At 53.1% G+C, this 20,625-nt stretch overlaps 1 protein-coding gene across 1 annotated transcript in view; it reads left to right on the plus strand.

The window, feature by feature from the left end:
- The window catches only part of Slc7a5 (solute carrier family 7 member 5), a 30,065-nt gene extending 11,114 nt beyond the window's left edge, over positions 1–18,951 (plus strand). Inside the window, exons 2-10 of the mRNA XM_052728101.1 lie at positions 865–990; positions 9,645–9,750; positions 10,598–10,642; positions 11,081–11,204; positions 11,951–12,054; positions 12,367–12,463; positions 13,268–13,417; positions 14,654–14,831; positions 15,681–18,951. Of these exons, the coding sequence (XP_052584061.1) occupies positions 865–990; positions 9,645–9,750; positions 10,598–10,642; positions 11,081–11,204; positions 11,951–12,054; positions 12,367–12,463; positions 13,268–13,417; positions 14,654–14,831; positions 15,681–15,736 (986 nt within the window). The 3' untranslated portion in view covers positions 15,737–18,951. The remainder of the gene's footprint in view (positions 1–864; positions 991–9,644; positions 9,751–10,597; positions 10,643–11,080; positions 11,205–11,950; positions 12,055–12,366; positions 12,464–13,267; positions 13,418–14,653; positions 14,832–15,680) is intronic.
- Positions 18,952–20,625: the final 1,674 nt, after the last annotated feature.

Raw genomic sequence — 20,625 nt, forward strand, 5'->3', positions numbered from 1 at the left:
GCAGCCTATGCCCACCTTGCCCCGTTCTTTCCTCTTGGCTTATCAGATTCACACAGACAGGATGCTCACCTCCCTGCTTTCACCAGCCCCGTGGAAGGTTGTCTTTGAGGAGAGGGTCACCTCACAGCTTTCAGTGCTGTGCTTGCCCCTAGCATGTACTATCAAAGAACCACATGGGTACCAGGGTTAAGTGGACGTCCTCCAAGTGGCGGGTTTGGATTTCACTTGAGACTGTAGCCAATGTTCTTCCACAGGATTGGATATACATAGGTAACAACAGATGAAGATAGTTCTGATGAGGAGTCCCTCAGGAGGTTGAGACCACTCAGTTACGTGGAAATCTTAACCAGGCACGGTGGCACATGCCTAATCCCAACCCTCAGGAAGCTGGAGCGAAGGATCCAGAGTTAAATGCCGATGGGGCTACACAGTGAGACTCTGTCTCAAAAAGGCCCGGATAATAATAATTCTAAAAATAAGAAAGAAACTGGACCTGGTGGTGCAGCCTGTCATCCCAGCACTCAGAAGGCTTTGGCAGGAAGGTCTTGAGTTTGAGCCTAGCCTGGGCTACATGGTGAAACCCTGTCTATAAAAATCAAAAAGAAAAAAGATGAAAGGAAATTTGTTGCAGGCTATCCAGGGCTCTTTGAAGAGTTGGTGTTTCTAACCTTTGACCCTGGCCCCAGAGAACCAGCTAGCTTATCAAAACAAGTTCCAGAAAGTCAGAGCCCACGGGCAGGCAGGGCTTTGCCTCCGTGGGATTCCAGCCAGGAACACCTGACCTCCTCTGTGCCCCGACCCTGGACTGGGCCGCCTGCCCTTGGGTACTCATGCTTTGCTCTCTCTCCGTGTCCTTCCCCACAGTGCTGCTCACAGCTGTGAACTGCTACAGCGTGAAGGCTGCTACCCGAGTACAGGACGCCTTTGCTGCTGCCAAGCTGCTGGCCCTGGCCCTCATCATCCTGCTAGGCTTCATCCAGATGGGAAAGGGTGAGTGACTCGACGTGTGACACCTGCTGTGTGACATCTACCCCCCACCCCACCCTTCCAGTGCAGTGAGGAGTCGGCCTGGTCCTCCTTGGCTACCTCACCAGGGACCTTGAGTTGGCCCCAGGGAAAGTTGAATGGCAGAAGAAACTGTGAGCTCCAGAATGTGTACAAAGCCCTGTCCCTAGCTAAGGGCAGGAGTCTCTGAAGCCTCTGGGGCGTCCCAAGTGTCTGCTCATCTGTGCAAGAAGTTGGGGGATCAGAGCTTCCACGTGGCAGGGTTTCGCCCACCACGGCACCCTCCCTCTGCTTTGTGACCAGCATGTCCCACGTGGGAGGGCTCCCTGAGGACTGATTTGTTCTCCATCCAGAAGCGTGGCTCTTGCCGATTCTCATGCCTGTGTATCCAGTGACTGTGTGGCAGGCATTGGGACTTAGGTTTCAACGACGTGAAGAGTGCCTTCAGGAGTGGAGTCACTACCGGAGGACAATGGAAAGCCCTCACAGTGTGTTCAGATGAGGGGCCCAGTGGCTGTACAGCTGATGAGGAGCACAGGGAACAGGCCTGGAAGCGGGGAGCACTGTTCTAAGTTAAGCATGTCAGTGGGTATAGAAGCATGGCAGACCTCTTGTCATCTGCCGCTCAGACAGGCCCTGCTGGCATGAGGAGCGTAGAGCAGCAGGTTAGGCTGCAGGGACTCTGGTCACACACGGTATGAACTTGGGGAGATGATCTGAATCTCTGAGTCTCTTCCCCTGGCTGCTGGGAGGAGTGAAGGGGAAAGTGAGGCGTGTTCCACACAAGGTCTGCGCTCTCTATAATCCCCGTGCAAGCCATGTGTGGTGCTCCGCCAGCTGTCTGGAAATCCTAACACATACAGGCACACTCATGTCTGATTGTCTTCCTGTCTCTTTGTCCACCTGCTCTTCATAACTGTGTAATATTCCACAGTAAAAGTGTATGTGGTTTATTAAGGAGTCCCTTTTGGGAGATAGAAACACAAATGTCTAGGTTTTGAATTCCAGCCTTTATGGGGTGAATTGAAGTGGAGACCCTGAAGGTCAAACCTAGCCCAGGGTCCCTGTTTGCAATCCTCCTTTGCATTTATCTCAGTCTGTAGCGGCCTAAATCAAGAATGGACAGGAGCTGGCCAAGCTCCTCCCTGAGCGTTGTGGTGTATAGTAGCTGTTACTGCCCCAGAGAGTTTGGGGCACTGCTTAGGCAGAGCCAGAACACTGCAGAGTCAAGCACTCAGCAGCAGCCAGTGCTCAGCATCAGTCAGTTACCAGGAGCTGCAGAGGAAGCCCTGGGGCAGAGGCAGCAGGGACCTGTCTTCATTTCACAGAGCTGGGGTTTGGCTGGGTCTGCCTCCTTTTCTGATCTTTCTGTATGTATAAAGTTCTAAGTCCCTAGGTACCAGAAACTGAACTTGCCTTCATGGGGCAGTATCTCCTGTCTCCTTACAATCCAGTCTCTTGACTATGCTAAGGTTCCTGGCTGAACTGGGAGGGTGGGAGTGGGGTGCCTGTGATGGAATCAGGTCCCTTCCCTCTTCGGTGGAGCCTCACTCCACAGACTTGAGCCAGCCTAGGAACATGTATCCACAAGGGCGTGGAGAAGCCTGAGGGGTGGGGCCTTCCCTCCTGCAGGGGTGAGCGCTGTCTGCAGGAACTCCACATCGTTCCCTGTGGCAGAGGTCTTCATGGCCTCATTTGTCTGTACAGTGTTTATGTGTGACTGGAACCATTTGCCACTATGCTTGAGGTGATGAAAATTCTAGAGTATGGCCCAGGTGGGACTTCTAGAGCGGGGCCCAGTCTTTGAAGAGTGTCTGGGCAGGGATTATCAGGGGTATAAGAACTGCTCACCTGGAGTCCAGTAGCAGAGTGGCCTGATGCCTTTGCTAATTCAGCTACCAGGAGCTCCGTGGGGCTCCAGAGAGTTCCTCCAGCCCCTTCCTAGATGCATTTTGGAGGCCATTCACATTTCTGGGAATCTGGTTAGCAAGACTCTCAGGCATAGAGGTGCTGTTCAGATGCCAGGGGAGGAGCTGGGTTGAGCATCACCTGGACACTCCAGGGAGTGGTCAGGGCCTGTTTACAGGCAGAAGGAATCGTATTCTGTGCTCACAGCCCCCAGTCACACTGCAAAGCATGTGGCTAGAGGTAGGAGTGTGGAGGGGACCTTGTTTGCTGCTGTGATGCGATACAGACAGAGAGGAATGTAGGACCGGAACCCAGTGTTAGTGAAAACAAACCTAAGTAGGGGACAGCAGAGCTTTTGTCGGGCTTGAATGCACAATGTGTTTATAATTCCGGTGGCTGTGGCAAGCACGCCCTACGCCCCCAGCAGTTCCTTTCTGAGCTCCAGGACTCAATGCAGCATCGGCAAAATTCCTGGGCGGGTTTCCTCCGGGGATTTGTTCTGTTACCCAGATGGACGCCTTGGCTTCTGGAGGACAGTGTTGGAATGTTGACCCCTCTCCAAAGAACTTGCCCACTCTCGTTTCCCATCGGGCACAGAGTTCTTAGAGAACCCTGGTGATCACCAGGTCCTTGAAGGCGGAGGCTCTGACACTGGTCATGTGTGTGAGCCTGCTTTAATGGACCCTTCTGTGGGTCTGGGACATGGTGGTCATTTCCACCTGGCCCTGGGCAGCTTCCTCATTGACCACCCCAGCCCTCTGGTGACCCTGCTGCTCAGGCTGTTTTCTCATCTGGAAAGATGATAAACCTGTGGGCAATTGTTCACTCCTCCCCTGCCAGCCTTCCACAGAATCTCTGCAGTCCCTCATGTGGGATCCAGTGAGGACTGGGCCTGCACTTGAGAGCTTATGTCACTGTGAAAGGGCATCAGGTAGCCACAGACCTGTGGACAAGAGAGTTGCAGACAGAGTAGATGAGGCTCTGACCCAGGCTGGGAAAACCCTCCTAAGCATCCCCTCCCCCAGGTCGCAGGAGGGAGTACAAAATGGAGGCACTGTGGCTGCCTCTGCTGCCTAGCAGGCTGGAGAGGACTCAGCCTGTTGCTGGTATCACAGGATATCTGCACTTGGTCCAGTGGTTTCAGAAGTGCAGACAGTGTCCAGACTGGCATTAGATCTGACTGGGCTTGTGGGTGGAAGTGGGTGAATTGTGGTGGCAGCTTGGCCAGTGTGACCCCAGAGAGAAGCCCTGGAGACAGCCTAGAAGACCTGAAGTAAGAGAGACAACAGGTAACAGACATGGTGGGCAGGGACTCCACTGTCCTTGACCTGCTGTGTCCCTTTCTAGTTAACTGGCCCCTCACCCACAGCACCCCGAAGGGGTTATGGCTTGAGGTCAGACTGTTCCCAAACACAAGTGGGTGCCAGGCCTTCTTCTCAAGGCCAGGTGTGGGAGTGCGTTATGGAAGGTTCTTCCCTTGTGCCCATTAGTGGGCCCAGGTCATCAGAGGACACAAAGTAGCTAGCTCTATTGTAGTTCTGTTTTGTATGTACCACACAGCAACAGGACAAATTGACCTCCCAAGGCCATTGCAGATTGTAAGGGACAGCTTGCAGATGATGGTGTCCTATAAAACTTTCTCCTTTTCTCCCACTTAGACTGCTCAGAAAGGGACTTTACTGGCTGGCACATCTGTACAGTGTGACACATCTTCATTAGCCTGAGCTGTGAGTGAGTGGTCACCTGCTGTCCAGGGCTCATGGGAGGGGAAAGTGCCACCGTTGGATGCTGGCATGGGTGAACAGCTACAAGTGGGCTCCTCAGTTGTTTGTTAGCCGTGTCCTTTGTCAGTAGGTGACAGTGACCCGTGCCTCGCTCAGGAGACCAGGCCTGCCCCGAGTTTCATGGGCTTCAAAATATTGTTCACTTGTGAACTCTTAGTGAGGTACCTTAGGGTGAGAGAGGTGGGGTGCCGTGCCCTGGATCCTGCAGCTCAAGGGTAGGCCCTACTGTAGCCACAGGCACAACAATACTGTGTTGGCGTGCTGAGGTCCCGTTGCTTGCTGTATTGAGTGGTGAGGAAGGCGGGTAGCCAAGTTCTGGAATGGCTGGCAGGGTGGCCTGCATCAGCAGCACTCTTGAGAGCTCCGCTGGGCCCTGTTATCTGCAAGGACCAAGGCAGCAGCCTCAGGTGGTTGGCTGACTGAGAGCTGCCCAGTTCATGGGTGGTTCCTTCTGTGTTGTCGTGGGGCAGGGAGCTGTCCCTTGAGGTCTCCTCACACCAGAGCACTGTGTATCTTGTGGGGTCAGGGCCTCATCTGAAGTCCCTTGTCACTTTCCCTGGCCATATGCAGGCACACTGGGGTCCGAGCTGTAGCACTTCAACTGCTCTGCTAACAGGAAGTAGGATAAACAGCCTGGAGCCTCCAAAGCCACCCAGGGAAGCCTGGGGACATGTTTGGGGAGGGGAGTGTCCACTCATCCATCTACCTCCAAAGCTATCTTTGGAGGGGTACCCTCAAGCTAGCCTCAACTCCGTTGGGGAACTTAGGGTATGGATCATTGTGGGGCAACATCTCAAGCTTTGAACATACTAGGACCAACTGGACATCATGCCCGAGGCCTCCACACACTCGCTTCAGATGCATGCCAAGCTTGGCCAGTCTTCCGCATGGACATCCTGTGGCCTGGTCACAGTAATGTCCCTCCTGGGACTCCCAGAGCAGCAGGCTACATGGCCTCCTCCTTGTGGCCACCTCATCTGGGCCACCTGAAAGGATTTCATCTGCAGAGGCTTCCTTTACAAGTAAACGTGTGTCTGTAGAAAACTGGCAGACCCACAGTTAGCTGAGCAGTATATAGCCCCACAGCCTGTTGGAGGACAGAAGCTGGTAGTCCCAGCGCAGCGCCGTCCCTGGGTTGATTGAGGTTGGCTATAAGGGTGCTGTGGGCTAGTGAGGCCCAGCTAGTCTTGCAGGACCACAGTGCCCTAGGTTTCTCCTGCTTGCCAGCTCTGTACGGCCTCGGAGTGGACCATATCTCGGGATAACTAGTTTCTCCATGCCTGGGGCCCAAGTGAGTAAGTGACCTGGTCTTTCCTCCCACCTCTGACGTCCCAGAGGCAGACAGGACTTGGCACACACCAGCCTTGGGGAGCCTCTGTCCTCTGAGTCAGGGATTGCAAGACTGGCTGTGTCCATGGTTGGGAAGGAACTCAACTCTGTCCGTTCCCACCTGCACACAGCGTCTGTGTGTGCCTGACCAGGCATCTATCCAGGAAGGCAGGCAGGGCGCTTTGACCTCAGGAACCTCCTTTCTTTTGAGGGGAGGGGGTTCCCATGGCCACACTACATGACACAGTGTCAGTGGGTTGCTATTCCCTAAAGTCCTCTTCCCTCGGCCTCTGAGCAGTCCCACCCCAGCTACCCCTGCTTTCTAGAGAACTCTGATTTGTGGTTTCTAGGGCTGCACCCTGCTTGTGCAGAGCTTCTCAGAGTAGTGCCATCAGCCTTGTGGAGAGAAGCACTGGATGGCTGAGGAAGGGGAGGCCTGCCAGCCAGGCCCAACCTGCCATAGCCAGAGTGGGAGAAGGGTTCTGAGACAGTGCACAAGCCCAGAGGAAGTTGTAGTGGTGCTTCCAGGACCAGAGTATGGTGGAGTTCCCTGGTCCCAGCCGACCTGTGCCATTTACACTACAAGCCTGCCTGCCTGCCTCCCTGTCTTGTTACGGTGGCTCTGGAGAAAGAGACACTGGATGGCACACCTTGGCTGCCCTGGCTCTGGCCATTGTTAAGTTAGCAAACCCTCATTTAGTACATCATCCAGTGCCTGAAGTTGTGTGGACACACAGATCAGGCCTGACTGGGACTGTGGAGAACAGGCGTTGGGGTAGGAGGTCGGCATTGGACTTGGCAGAGCCTCCTTTAACTGTGAAGGTCATGCTGTGCACCTTGACCAGCATCTCTGGTCTCTGCCACTAGATGCCACTAGACTCCCACTACTTGTCCCCACCCCCAAGGTTTCTTGGTTAAGCTAGGGCAGTTACCTCTAAATTCCTGCCCCACTTCCGGCAAGGTGCCTGTCTCCTGTTTCTCCTTCTAAGCCACTCAACCAAGCACAAGGCACAAGAGAGTTGCCAGTGTGTTGATTAGACGGGTGGGCATGACTACTCCCACAAGCCTTCAAGCCACCCAGGTGGAGCCGTAGTCAAAGGATGACAGTTAGGGTACTGTGAGGTCTTCCCTGAGCTAATCCAACCTGGGAACAGCTTGGGAGAATCCAGACTAGCAGATCTGCTGCCCACTCCATGGTGCCTGTGGAGAGAAAGGCGTTGGTCAGATGTCCAGAGAAGCTGTGGCCTCCAGTCCAGCATAGACCACAGCCACTCTACCCCAGGGCTCTGCTGCAGGCCTGACTGAATGCCCCAAGTCCTGACACATAACTGGGTTTTAGTCCCCACCTCCATCCTCTCAGTGGTAAGAGGATGGCTGTAGATTTGAGGTGGCTATACTGAGTCCCTGGCAGAGAACCATCTGCTGAGGGAATTGAACCAACCCTCCTGCCACCCCCCACCCAGGCTGGATAAGAAGCAGGCATCCTGCCCACTGTACTAAAGATGTCCCAGTCACTCTGCTTCTTGAGGTCTTGTTACAAGGTAATTGTGGGCTCCCGACTGAAGTGGTCTATGTTGACCCAGGGTGGATTCTTATCATTTTTCCAGGTCTTGTATTCATCCCCATCCCTCAAAAATCCACAGCATGGTGGAGAATCAGCTTTGATTCTCACATAGCCTGACAGATCCTCATACCACTGCATGGTCGGTCTGTGCCTCAGTTTCCCAACTTGTAGGAGAGGTATTCCCCAGAGCAGAGATAGGTGAGTTAGGCCCTATCCATGTAAAGGCTCTCCTTGTTCTAAAACATTCCATTGCAGAGCATGAGGGGAGTGCCCTGGGTTGTGGGAGACTCCACCAAAGCACTTTTGAAGGTACCCTGTCCTGAGCTGCCCTGAATTGCTCACCACAAGCTGGCTTCTGACTGCCCTGTGACAAGGACCTAGACAGATGGGGATGTGGGTAATACCTTCTCAGAAGACCAGGCTTAAAGAAGAAGACTGAGGGTGGGTGGAGAGCCCAGGACAACCTTAGCTCAGGTTGGAGAATAGAATCATGGGACATTTCATACATCCAGAAGACCATGAAACACTGGTCCAGGCCTTCCTTCCTCCTCTTCCTCCTCTTCTCTCTCTCTCTTTTTTTTTTTTGTTGTTGTTTTTGTTTTGTTTTGTTTGTTTTTTGAGACAGGGTTTCTCTCTGTAGACCTGGCTGTCCTGGAATTAGCTCTGTAGACCAGACTGGCCTCGAACTCACAGAGATCCACCTGCCTCTGCCTCCCGAATGCTGGGATTAAAGGCATGTACCACTACCTCCCAGCCAGTCCTTCCTTCTTAGTCTGACCCTGGCACAGGTCTGAAAGACAAATTCTGTGGAGACCTCTTTCACAGGGTCCTTTGGTGACCTTGACCCCAGGGTATGATCCAGGCAGACCTGGGCCCTATGCTGCCTGCACAGCCACAACTAAAAATGGTTCACCTTCCAGTGATCACGCTGCACCTCTAGCTCCAAGTTGCATTAGTCCCGTTGGCCTCCTGGTCTTGGGTCAAATATGAGCTGTGTATCAGTGCTGTAGCTGTCCCCAGGGGCCCAGAGACCCATCTGGTCACAGGACCCATCAACTAAAAACCCACAGGTAGGTAACCTGGGTCTGTGGAGAGCCAGCCACCCACCTTGCAGGGTACGCAGATACCTGGCTTCAAGTCTGGCATCTTTAAACAGCAGACTCTTGCACTTGATGGAATGGGCCATTCCACAGATAAGGTAACCAAGACCCTCCTCCAATAGCCACTAGCTCTGGAAGATACTTGGAAGGAACACTGCCTGGAGTCTGGGCTGTGTGGCTGTCTTGGAACAGAGGTCATTGCAGATAGAGTTGACATGTGGTCATCTGAGTGGGTGTATCCTACGTCTAGTGACACATTGGAAAAGACAAGGGGTGGACACAAGCAGAGGGAAGGCGTGTGTAAAATGAGCAGAGTTTGAAGTGGCCTCTACCCCAAGCCGGGTGTCTCTGGATTCCCTGGCTGTCAGTTACCCCCATCCTAATCCTTGAGTGCATTTGCTCACTCACTGGAGGTGACACAGGTCTAGCATGAGTTCTTCCCACTTAATCCCTAGCAGCTCTGTGCCAGGGCCTTCTGAGCTTCATAGCAAGGGGCCGAGGTGTCAACCCAAGTCTCTATGTAGCCTTGAAGCTTCTGTGAGCTGTGGGAGGATGTCCTGAAGGGTCATGGGACTGCCTGCTCCTGACCTGCACTCCGCATGGGAGAGACAACCCTGTATCAGCAAAGGCTCTAGAGCTAATCCCTCCAGGCCAAGGGACTGCCTGTCCTCTGCCTACAGAGAGATCTCGTGGGCTTCTAGCCAGGCCACATTCCTCTGAGTGGCCAGGGAGTGTAGGAGGGGGATGGTTCTGCCCCTCGCTGCTGGTTTCCAGCTCCAGGGAGTGGGGGGGGCATTGATCATATGGCCAGGTGGGTGCAGTGATCTGCAATAAAAAGCCTACACCCCAAGCTTTTGTTTGTTACAGTATTTTGCTCCAGAAACATTCCAGAATTTGTCTTATGATCTGTCCAGATGCTCTAACCAGTATTCTGTTTCCTTTAATGCATTCCAGGTGATATTTCCAACCTACACCCTAAGTTATCCTTTGAAGGTACCAATTTGGATGTGGGGAACATCGTATTGGCATTGTACAGTGGCCTGTTTGCCTATGGAGGATGGTAAGTTCTGGAACATCTGAGTCCCTTGGCCTGGGGACATGCCCAGAATCTCAGTGCTCTAACCATACAGAGGTGATTGAAGTGGGTGAAACAGAGCACAGGGAACATCGTTAGCTGCACAGACACGTACAGGTCACTGCCATTAGGTAACAGACGGAGAGCTGGGTCCTGTCCGCAGTTTTCCATAGGTACCCAACCTGACCTCTACTTTTAGGACAACTCTATAGAGACTTGAGGTGCTGAAGCCACACAGAGTGTTTTGGCAGGATGGGCTGCACGTTCACCTCAGAGTTGGCAGAGGACAGAGCAGAGTGAGCAGCTGGTCTCAAGGGCGCCCACTGCCCAGCTTCTGTCAACAGTGGGAGCCTGCAGAGGATTCTCCTGTCCCTTACTTACTATCTTAGTGTACTATTGCTGTGACCAAGTCAACCCTTAGAAAGAAAACATTTAAATGGGGGCCTAAAGTTTCAGAAGGTTAGTCCATTATCATCATGGCAGGGAGCATGGTGGTGTGCATGGTCCTGAAGCAGTAGCTGAGAGGTTTGTATCCTGATCTGTAGGCAGGCAAACAGAGAGACACACTGGGCCTAGTGTGAGCTTTTGAAATCTCAAAGCCCACCCTAGTGGTTCAAAAGCCACACCCACTCCAACAAAAGCCACACCCCTAATCCTTCCCTAATAACTCATCAGCTGGGAACATAAGCTTGCAAATATATGAGCCTGTGGGGGCCAGTCTCATTCAAACTACCACACCTACCCAGAGCAGCCCAGGGTTCTCTTTGCATTGTTTCTTTCCTCCCCTAAATCATGTGTTCAATATAATGACATACTATTGCCTGGTTTCTAGGAACTATCTGAATTTTGTCACAGAGGAGATGATCAACCCCTACAGGTATGTACAGAAATAGAAGAGACACATTTCCTTGTCTTAACATGAAAGGGAGAAGCCACATACTGTACAAGCCCATTGATTGATGAGCCCCACCCAGGTTCTATGGAGAGCTGTGTGAGGGGCCTGCAGTGAGGATGATGCAGGGCTAGGGTGGGTTCCAGGCCAGAGAGAAGCAGCCGTGGCTCTTGGTCCTGGATACCAAGTGGAGGGGACTTGTCTGGGGTGTGCAACTAGTAGGCAGGGCCATGGGGGTTCACATTGGCCAGCCACCTAAAAGAGCCTCATTTTTTCAGGGATGTGTGAGCTATGATTCAGCTGTGCACAGCTGCTCAAGTCCATGGAGCCACTTGCAAAGGGAAGGGAGCCTGGCTCCTCACCCTGGGGTCTGGCCCTAAGTCCTGGCCTGCACACTGACCTGTCTCTCCCTCTTCTTCCCAGAAACCTGCCCCTGGCCATCATCATTTCCCTCCCCATTGTCACACTGGTATATGTGCTGACGAACCTGGCCTACTTCACCACCCTGTCTACCAACCAGATGCTGATGTCCGAAGCTGTGGCTGTGGTAATACTGCCTACCAACTTCTCCTAGGCCCAAGAGGCTAAGATTGGCCTGCCACCCCAGAACTGTGACCAAGCCAGCCAGGCCTGACCCTTGTACCCAAGCTTTACCCTACCTTGAGAGTCTAGTGGTCATCATTGGTGACCACCAAAGATGACCACAGAGGACCCCACCAGGCTCTCTGTGTGATGAGGGCAGGGCATTAAATGCAGCTGCTTAGATAGCACCTTGCCTATGGCAGGACAGCATGTGGGTGGTCACAGGCATCTGGGCAGAGGTGGCTCTATTAGGGGCCATGGTGACCTAGGGGCTGCTACTGGGTCAGTGGCAGTGAGCCAGCTCTGGGCTATGTATGGCATCAGAAGGCACAACCAGGCTCCTTGGCAGCCCCTGTGACTCCTTTATTTAAGTGTTGATTCAGAGCCCATGGTTCATAAAGAGCCACCACACCAGGCTCTTGGCAGATGTGAAGGAGCTGCTAAAGATTATCCCATGGGAATGGATCAGGGTACCTTATGTGTGTGCCCCACAGCAAGACTCGGGGATGGCCCACTGTGAGACCCTGTGTGTCTCCTCATAGTGCAGACCCAGTTCTGAGAAAAGCACACATGCAGCAGCCTGAGGTGTGGGACACCTAGGAGCCAGGTCAGCCCCGCAGGGTCACGGACTGAGCTGCTCCAATGGCCGGAATTGAGGCCCTGCCTGTGTCCATGGTAGCTGAACGCTCCCCATGTGTTGTGTCTGTCCAGGATTTTGGGAACTATCATCTAGGAGTCATGTCCTGGATCATTCCTGTCTTCGTGGGCTTGTCCTGCTTTGGCTCCGTCAATGGGTCTTTGTTCACATCCTCAAGGTAAGTACCTGACGGCACCCTAGCAAAACCCCTCTGCTCTTCCACAAGCTTTGAAATCTGTCTATTTATTAATGATAGATAATGATAGATAAAGATGGTTAAATATTTGGATGACCTGGGAACATATCATGGGGAGCTAGAAGTAAGATACAACCCAGGTTTCTGTCCTTGTTAGGCCTTGAAAGGCCTGTGGCCAGGCGGCAAAGGTCATGCCCCTCCCAGTGTGGCTGACACACATCCCTCTCAACTCCAAGTATCTCCCCACATTTGGGTGATGGGGCCAGTGCTGATTGCCCTCTGCTCCATCCGCAGGTTGTTCTTCGTGGGGTCCAGGGAGGGCCACCTGCCTTCTGTCCTCTCCATGATCCACCCTCAGCATCTGACACCTGTACCATCTCTGGTGTTCACGGTAAGTCTACCGTGTGCTCCTGCCTGTCTGTCCTCGCCACGTAGGGCCCTGTGCCTGTGCCCAGAGCACAAGGGAACTGTGTGTCATGTACATGGCAGCCAAGCTGCACTAGACCATAATACTCCACCAGATTTTAAAATTCAGAACCCCATTGTGGTTCTTGAAGTGTATGAAACGAAATCCCTGCCCAGCAGGAGCGTCTGCTCACTCTGCTCCAGCCATGCCCACACTATGTTAATGGCCTCAGCTCACAAATTGGACTCAGCTGTTCTTCCTTCTGTGCCTATCTGTTGAGTTATGTTAGTTCTCTGTTGCTATGTAACAAAGTCACCCCAACCCCAGAAGGCTAAAATAAGAAACATTTACTGTCTCACCCTTCCTGGGTCAGGAATTTGGGGTCCCTGAGGAGGCATAGTCAGCATCAGTTTGAGCTTTCTTTTAATGGTGGTATGGATATATAGTGTGCTCTGTGCTTTGTTGGAAGGTTCCCCCATTGGATGGCTCAGTCACTGATGGCACAGGAGGCCACAGTAAGCTCTAGGTGCAGGTACTCTGGCCTTTCCACTCTGGAGAGCTCTTGTCCTTCATCCTTGGACGATGGGTTCTTCACTGTGTTCTCACATCCCTCCCTTTGCACCCCAAGACCTCCCACAGGGTCACAGTAGTTACTTCCTAAAGCAAGAGCAAGCAGTTGTGCTCAGCCAGACACCGGTGGAGCTGGCGGTCTCCTGTCTCGTGGCCTCTGGTACCCTGCCACATCAGCACAGCCCTGCCAGGCTCACCTGGCCCTGTCTTTGCTTTCAGTGTGTCATGACCCTGATGTACGCCTTCTCCAATGACATCTTCTCCATCATCAACTTCTTCAGCTTCTTCAACTGGCTGTGTGTGGCCCTGGCTATCATCGGCATGATGTGGCTCCGCTTCAAGAAGCCTGAGCTGGAGCGTCCCATCAAGGTGAGTGTTGGGTGGTGTCCCTTCTGATTCCCTAGGTGTCATCCTCAGAAGCAGGGTCTGCATCCAAGGAGCCCTGGATGGACACTGCCCTGTCTAGCCTTCATCTCTCCTTGGCAAACTAGGGAGCCTGCCCTCCTCTCCATGAGTACCATGTGAAGGGCACATTGAAGGCTGAGCTGCTGGGGTCACAGCAGATGTCTGAGTGGTCCCAAGACAGCTGAGTTAGGGTGGCTGATGGCCAGCAGTTTCTGTTACCCAGCCAGTTCTCCTTGGGCACACGACTGACCCAATCACACCTGCCACAGGGCTTCTTCCTGCCCTCACTCCATGGTCTCCACCAATATCACAAGGAACCTGGTGGCCAGTCAGTGGAAGACCCCAAGCATCCCGCCTTGTACTACTCAGTCATCCAGACTGTGGGGTTAGAGGTCAGACTGCCCACAGCTGATCTGTGCAAAGTTCACCCATAACCTGTGGACCTCATTCCTTGGGCACATGGTTAGAGTCTGTTCCACGGGACTGTTTCCCACGTTGGGAGTCCATTTAGACCATGGAATTCTGGACAGCCAGCACAGCAACCTGGCAAGAGCCCACAGAGGAAAGCCCAGCTTTGCCTGCTGGGTTATTCAGCACTCGAGCTACCCTGCCAGAAGCCTGTCTGCTTTGGCTATTTGCAGGCTGTGGCTTTGGGGTGAGCATTTATATCCACAAAGGGTTCTCTGAAAAGGCAGTATTCCTTGCTTGTTGGTGGGTAGCCAGGGTTTTCCCAGAAGGGTCAACCTACTGCTCCTCCCCTAGGTGGCCCTGGGTGGGTATTGCAGCCAGGAATTTCCATGTCTGTGATGTGGGGACTGCAGAGCCAATCTCCGCTGCCCCGTGGAAGCCTCGAGAGAAACCAGGCTAGCTGTTTTCATTCCTCTGACTATACAGGATGAGCTTTGCTCAGCACCTTGTACTAAGGTCAGCATGAGACTGAACAGGACATGGATTCTGCTCTCTCCGGGCCCATGACAGTTCAAGGCAGGCCCGGGGAACAGCTGGAGGTAGTTAAGCCACATCAAAGCAAAGGCCCAAGGTCTAGGGAGGGGTGGCTGGGCAGACCCAAAGGAGAAGGTGATGGCTCCGGGTCACATGCCAGCCACAGGACAATAAGTAGGAGCTTTCCACTTGTGCCCAGGGGCCACGGGCCATGTGGGGAGGAGAACCTGGTAGCCTATCTTTCTCCATTCTGTCCAGGTGAACCTGGCCCTCCCGGTGTTCTTCATCCTGGCCTGCCTCTTCCTCATTGCCGTGTCCTTCTGGAAGACACCCAAGGAGTGTGGCATTGGCTTTGCCATCATCCTCAGTGGGCTGCCTGTCTACTTCTTTGGCGTCTGGTGGCAGAACAAGCCCAAGTGGCTCCTGCAGGCCATCTGTGAGTGTGCACAGCCCCTGCCCATACCAGCCAGGGTGGGAAATCCCAGGGTAAGGGATTGGTGGTCCTGCCATGCCCACCCTACAGACCAAGAGAATCATGCTGAGCCTCGGGCTTTGTGGTACAAGAGTAACCAGCAGGCATGGGGCTCCACCCGGACTGGCAGTGAGAGTAATCGGGAGACATGGGGCTCCACCCGGGCTAGCAGTGAGAGTAACCGGGAGACATGGGGCTCCACCCAGGCTAGCAGTGAGAGTAACCGGGAGACATGGGGCTCCACCCAGGCTAGCAGTGAGAGTAACCAGCAGACATGGGGCTTCACCCGGGCTCTCAGTGAGAGTAACCAGGCTAGCAGTGAGAGTAACCGGGAGACATGGGGCTCCACCCTAGCCGGTCTTAACAGGCATTCCATGGCTAGCTGCCCTTGCCAACTGGCAAAACCCCACTACAGGCCACTAGCTTGGACATTGTGGCCTGACCAAGAGATAGAGCCTGAAAATGTTGTATATGAGCACCTGGCTCAGGGCTGGTTCCAGTTAGGACCCTTCTTCACCCTCCTAAAACTCCCAGAGGACAGTAGTATTTGCAGACCTGAGCTATCACTGTGGTCTGGGGGACTTGGAAGTTCCAGAATGGGGAGTAGCATCAGCCTGATGATAGGAGCTCCTGGACCCACGTAAACGCCAGACGCAGGCAAGCAGCCCACCTGTTGAGCCGTCTGTCTAGCCCATCTCTCGAAATTTCAGAAGTGACTAATGGGCTGCTGGTGAGAGCAAGCAGGACAGTAGGAGCTAGCCCCAGCTCCTGCCCATCTTCCACCCTGTGCTCACCCCTGTTCTCTCCCTGCAGTCTCTGTGACGGTGCTCTGCCAGAAGCTTATGCAGGTGGTTCCTCAGGAGACTTAGCTTCGAGTCCTGGGTGCCACAGGGAGAGTGCACACTGTGACTGCTTCCAGACAACTCACCTCGGAAAAGCAGCGTCCAGGCCTGCCATTCTCCACAGCTCCAGTGAGCACCACCAACTGTCCAGCATCATCCACTGTCCCTCCAATCGTCAGGTGTTCACAGTGGCTGTGAAAGAATACCCTGGTACGAATTTGGTCCCAGAAGGCGACCATCCACACATGGCACTCGGTGTTAGCGCATGCTGTGAGCTGAGGCCTGGTCTTTCTGACTTTCTGGGGACTGCCACATCTGGCCTTTCTCCCCTCTCTGAATTTTGTTTTGTTTTGTTTTTGTAGCTTGCATTTGAGTCAAGTTTACACTACCGAGATGATTATTTTTTAACAAAACAGGGTAGCAAGGCGCAGGAGATACGTAGCCAGAGCAGTCCAGCTGTGAATGTGAAAGCTGCTGGCCACAGCTCTTCTCTCAAGGCTGTCGTTCAGTAGCACAGTGTGACTCAAGGGGACCGCATCACTGTTACCAGGTCGAAAGAACTACTGAGACTCGGATGTCACCTGTTCTACTGTGGACTTGGACTGACAGATTGATGACACATATTCTAGCTTAGGTTATTTTGTTTTTCTGGGGTCCTAGAGATGGAACCCCAGCCTCATTCATATGAGGCAAGTGCTCTACTGCTGAGTTACTTTTTTAACATTATAAATGTAGAGCTCAGGTCTCATTGAAGTCCTGGTGACTCCTCTTCCCTTTACCATACATGAAAGAGAGCTCTGCAGCCATAGCCAGAAGCCCATGGGAAGAGCTGGCCGCCAGCTGTCAACTACAAGGCCATGTGCTCTTGAGCACACAGGCAGGCTCTGCATCATTCAAGGGGCTGTGCTCTCTGGTTCTTGCAGACACAGTCTACCCCCTATCCCAGCTCTCTTAGAAATGGACCAGGAAGGTGGACACAGTGACCAGCACTATGGGTCTCCCACCCACACACCTCTGTTCACCTCCATAGTTCCTGAGACTGTCAGCAGCTCTCTGCCAAGTCACCACCATCCCCTCCTTATCTCCAATAGCCATTGTCCAGAATATGCACCAAGCACCCCTCCCTGCTCTCTGCCGCCTATGTGGCAAGATCACTCCAGCTTCCTGAGTGTGGAAGCTGCTGGCCACCTGCTGCTATCCCTCCTCCCGTGTGGGACCACCCTACAGGTTGCCCGTTCTGGTCTGGGGGAGAAAGCTAAGGTCCAGCCAGCACATTTAACCAAGCAGCTGATCTACTTGGAGGGACATCAGGATCTAAGAATCCCTTCCCAGTCCCAGCCATTGCTCAGATCATGGCCTGCTTGAAGGGAGGCGGTGACTAGAGAGATTCTATTCTATGCAGCTCTTGCATGGTGATAACCTTACTCCTGGCCTCCCTGACCTCCCTCTATGTTGCTGGGGTCCCCTTTCATTGGGTGAGGAGGGAGAGGTCAGAGTGCCTCCTGAAGGATCTCCCAGAGATCTGAACTGGGGTCTCTGCCTTGGAAATCAGGGCAGGGACCCAGTCCCAGCCTGGGTCTAAAGGGCAGGGACTCTTGGGCCATGTTCATGGTGCTGACCTATGCCCTCTGAGAAGGCCCTGCTCATTCCTCTCTCTGATGCCCTGGGGTCTCCCACCTGCAGGGTTTTTTGTTTTTGTTTTTCTTAAAGCAGTCCCTGACCACACAGCCATTTGGTCAGTACTTTGTCCTGACATGTCACTGACCCAGAGGACACCTGTGCCCGGCTTATGTCAGTGGTCAGTCTCTGAGTGGTGTGTAAAGGTGGTGTTCCTGCCACATTGGGTCCGTCTGCTGGACCACCTGAGTTAGTGGTGTGGTTGTAACATCCTTTTCTCTTGTATTAATGGCTAATCTGTTACACTGGGCTGGGGGGTGGGGGTGGGGTTTTGCTGTTTTATGGGACTTTTCGGTTTTGTTTTTTTTTAAAAAAAATGCTATTGGAACTCTACATTGCTAACGGTCTTCTTTGTTCTGTGTTCAATGCCAGATTCCCTGTGTGGGAACCGTCTTTTTTTCCTCTCAGCCCACCCCTTTCTCACAGACCTACATTCCTCTGCTCACCAGCCCCCTGAGGGTGACAAGGCTGGAGGGAAGCCAGGGAGCCAGGGACACACTAAGGTCACAGGAGGGAGAAGATTCCTGGAGGCCCCTAGGTGGGAGGGGCTTGGCCTCGAGGGGGCCTTATGCCAATTGTGCTGTGAGCACCATCGCTGGAAGAGGAGGGGGGATGGGAGTAGTGACGCCAGGTCATCTCATCTCATAACCCCCTCATCTGTCATGGACAGGTTAGAGTTCAAGGCTCAGAACGTGGGACTACTTCTCTCTGCATCCTAGCATCTGTGGGAGAGGGACCCTTGAGGCCAGACCCCCACCTCTATCCCGGAACTTCAACTGGGCTGATCTTCCAGGTCACACCTACTGGGTGCTGAGGTCCTCATGACCAGCCATCAGCTTCCAGATGTCACCGTACAGAGTGTGTCTTTGAAAAGCAGAGGGGTTCTGATGGCTGGTGTGTATAAATCTGTGAGCATTTGGCATCTTCTAGAGCTTCAGGACCCAGGGCTTCTGGGACCTCAGTAAGGCATTCTTGGCTCCGAGCAGCACAGAGCATCCCGGAGTGCAGGTTGGGAAACTTGGTACCTCGGAGGTGTGGGCCTGGTCTCTGGCCTGCCTGTCCTACACAGTGCAGCTCCCCCTCCCCCATTTAGGAGACCTATGGGCAGCTATGTCCACAGGCAAGTGAGTGGCTCATACCATCCTCTCCTGTCGTAGAGTTAAGTTAGAAACCACTCTTCAAAGCCTCCCTAAGCTGTCTTTGAAGGTTATGGGCACAAACACGCCCTGCCTTTTATGGGCCCCCACTTGGCCTGCTCCAGCCCCCGCACAGTCCAGTCATGCTGCCTATGTGCCTGTACAGGACTTAATAGTCTGCTAAGTTATGGGTAATGGCAGGGGTGCCGAGTGGCCTGACATCAAATACATGTGACCTTATCCCCATTCAGTGAGCTCATGTGGCCCCTTGAACCAAGACAGGTACCCTGCAAGCTCCCACAATGCTGCCAGCCCACTGCCCTCCAGCACCTGAAGATACCTACACTGAGCTGGTAGCCTTGTACGCCTAGAGAAGGGGATCATCTTCCCGGGGTTAGCTGCAAATAAACTCCACACTCTTGACCTCAACATACTCAGCCCTTGTGTCTTACATGAGCCTTGGCTGTGTTATACCCCAACTGCAGGCTGCCACTTACTTAGCCCACAGTGAGCTGGGTACTGGCTTCATCTTAAGCCATTTAATGGACCAGGCATGTACACTTAGGCATCCAGAGTGGACAGTGCAGGGCCAGTGGACATGGCCTTTGTGAAGCTTCCCTGGTGGGCCATGCACTCCCTGTTTCCACAGACATCCCAGCACTACTGACTTGTGCATAGCATGCAGCCTCTGGTCTTGAAGGAGCTCCTAGGGAAGGATAAAGGGTGAAGAGCCAGAGGTGAATTTGATAGCTCTGGGTTAGACATCTTGCAGGGGACCCTGAGGGGCCTGCCCGGCTGGAGACTGAAGAGCTGTTTTTTTTTTTGTTTTTTTTTTTTTTTCCAAGTGTTAAGCAGGTGACTGAAATGAGAACAGATCAGGATTTATTAAGAGCTTCTGAAGGATTATGGAAAGGGGGTGGGGTGTTGCGATGCTGCAACGTCGTTTCAACCATCTGGTATAAGGGTCTCAAGGAAATTGACCCTAAGAGTGGGAAAGGCAGTCGACAGAGCAGAAATTTCCTCAGGCCAGCCAGACTGGCAGGTTTGTTGCAGGTGGGTAAAGGCTGGGGAGGACACAGAGACAGACTATGTTGAGATCTCTACCCAGGGTCCAGGTCCTCCACTCCATCAAAGGAAGTTCCAAAGCTCCTACCTGGAAAGAAGGCCAATACAGAGAAGCACTGAGAGCTGACGCCTCAAGAAGCACCTTGAGGGACCCTGGGTAGCTTGCTTTATGGGCAGACTTAAACGGGAGGATCCTTGGTGAGTTAAATAGGGCAATGCAAAGTCAGGAATGGGTGGGCATTCTCCCCTTCTCTGTCCTGTGGGATTATAGCATGATGGCAGGTGCATTATGGGAGCAGACAGTTCTGCAAGGCTGATGATTGGAAGACGCCATTTTAACCATGCAAAAGGTGGTTAACAGTTACCTCGGGTGGGTCATGCCATGGGTTCAGCTAGGTTTGGTGGTCTGGCTTTTTTTTTTTTAAACTGCTTGAGCATTCACACACCATGCCAATATTGCTCTTGATTGCATCAGACTCCGGTCTCTTCCCTGTTCTGTTGCTTGTTTCAGGCTGGCCCTCAAAAAAGAAAGAAAACCAGTTAGATCAGCCAACATCTTGTCCCTTAGGCCACTGATGAGGTAGAGGATGGGAATCAGACACTGGGTAGATTCCGCAACTCCACTGGCTCCCCCTTAGGTCTGACTGCTGGAAGAAGCAGTTTGGAAGATGGTGGTCTACAAATCCCTGGAGCTGGTGCCATGGTACTCCCTTCCTGGAGGAAAATGACAGGGTCAAGGGTCAAAGGGCACTATCTAGCAGATGTTTTCTCCAGCTGAAAGCGGTCATCCTAAAAAAACCACACATACACCCATCCCCCCTCCCTTCCTGCCCCCCCCCCCCCAATTCAAGTCAAAATGCTATGCTGAGACCATTAAATCCAACTAGATAGAAAGCCCAGTTGTTGCTCATTAGGGCCAATGAGGCGCAGGTGGTGAGGCATCTGTAAGTAGAAATCCTGTTGGTATCTTGAGAGTAGGAACTACAAGGGTCTAGGTATGTCCCCAGCCCAGCCATTCGTTGTCAGGACAAAATAGAT

The sequence above is a fragment of the Peromyscus californicus genome, unplaced genomic scaffold (assembly GCF_007827085.1).
Source record: "Peromyscus californicus insignis strain IS unplaced genomic scaffold, ASM782708v3 Scaffold_8__1_contigs__length_139910024, whole genome shotgun sequence".
NCBI classification, from domain to species: domain Eukaryota; kingdom Metazoa; phylum Chordata; class Mammalia; order Rodentia; family Cricetidae; genus Peromyscus; species Peromyscus californicus.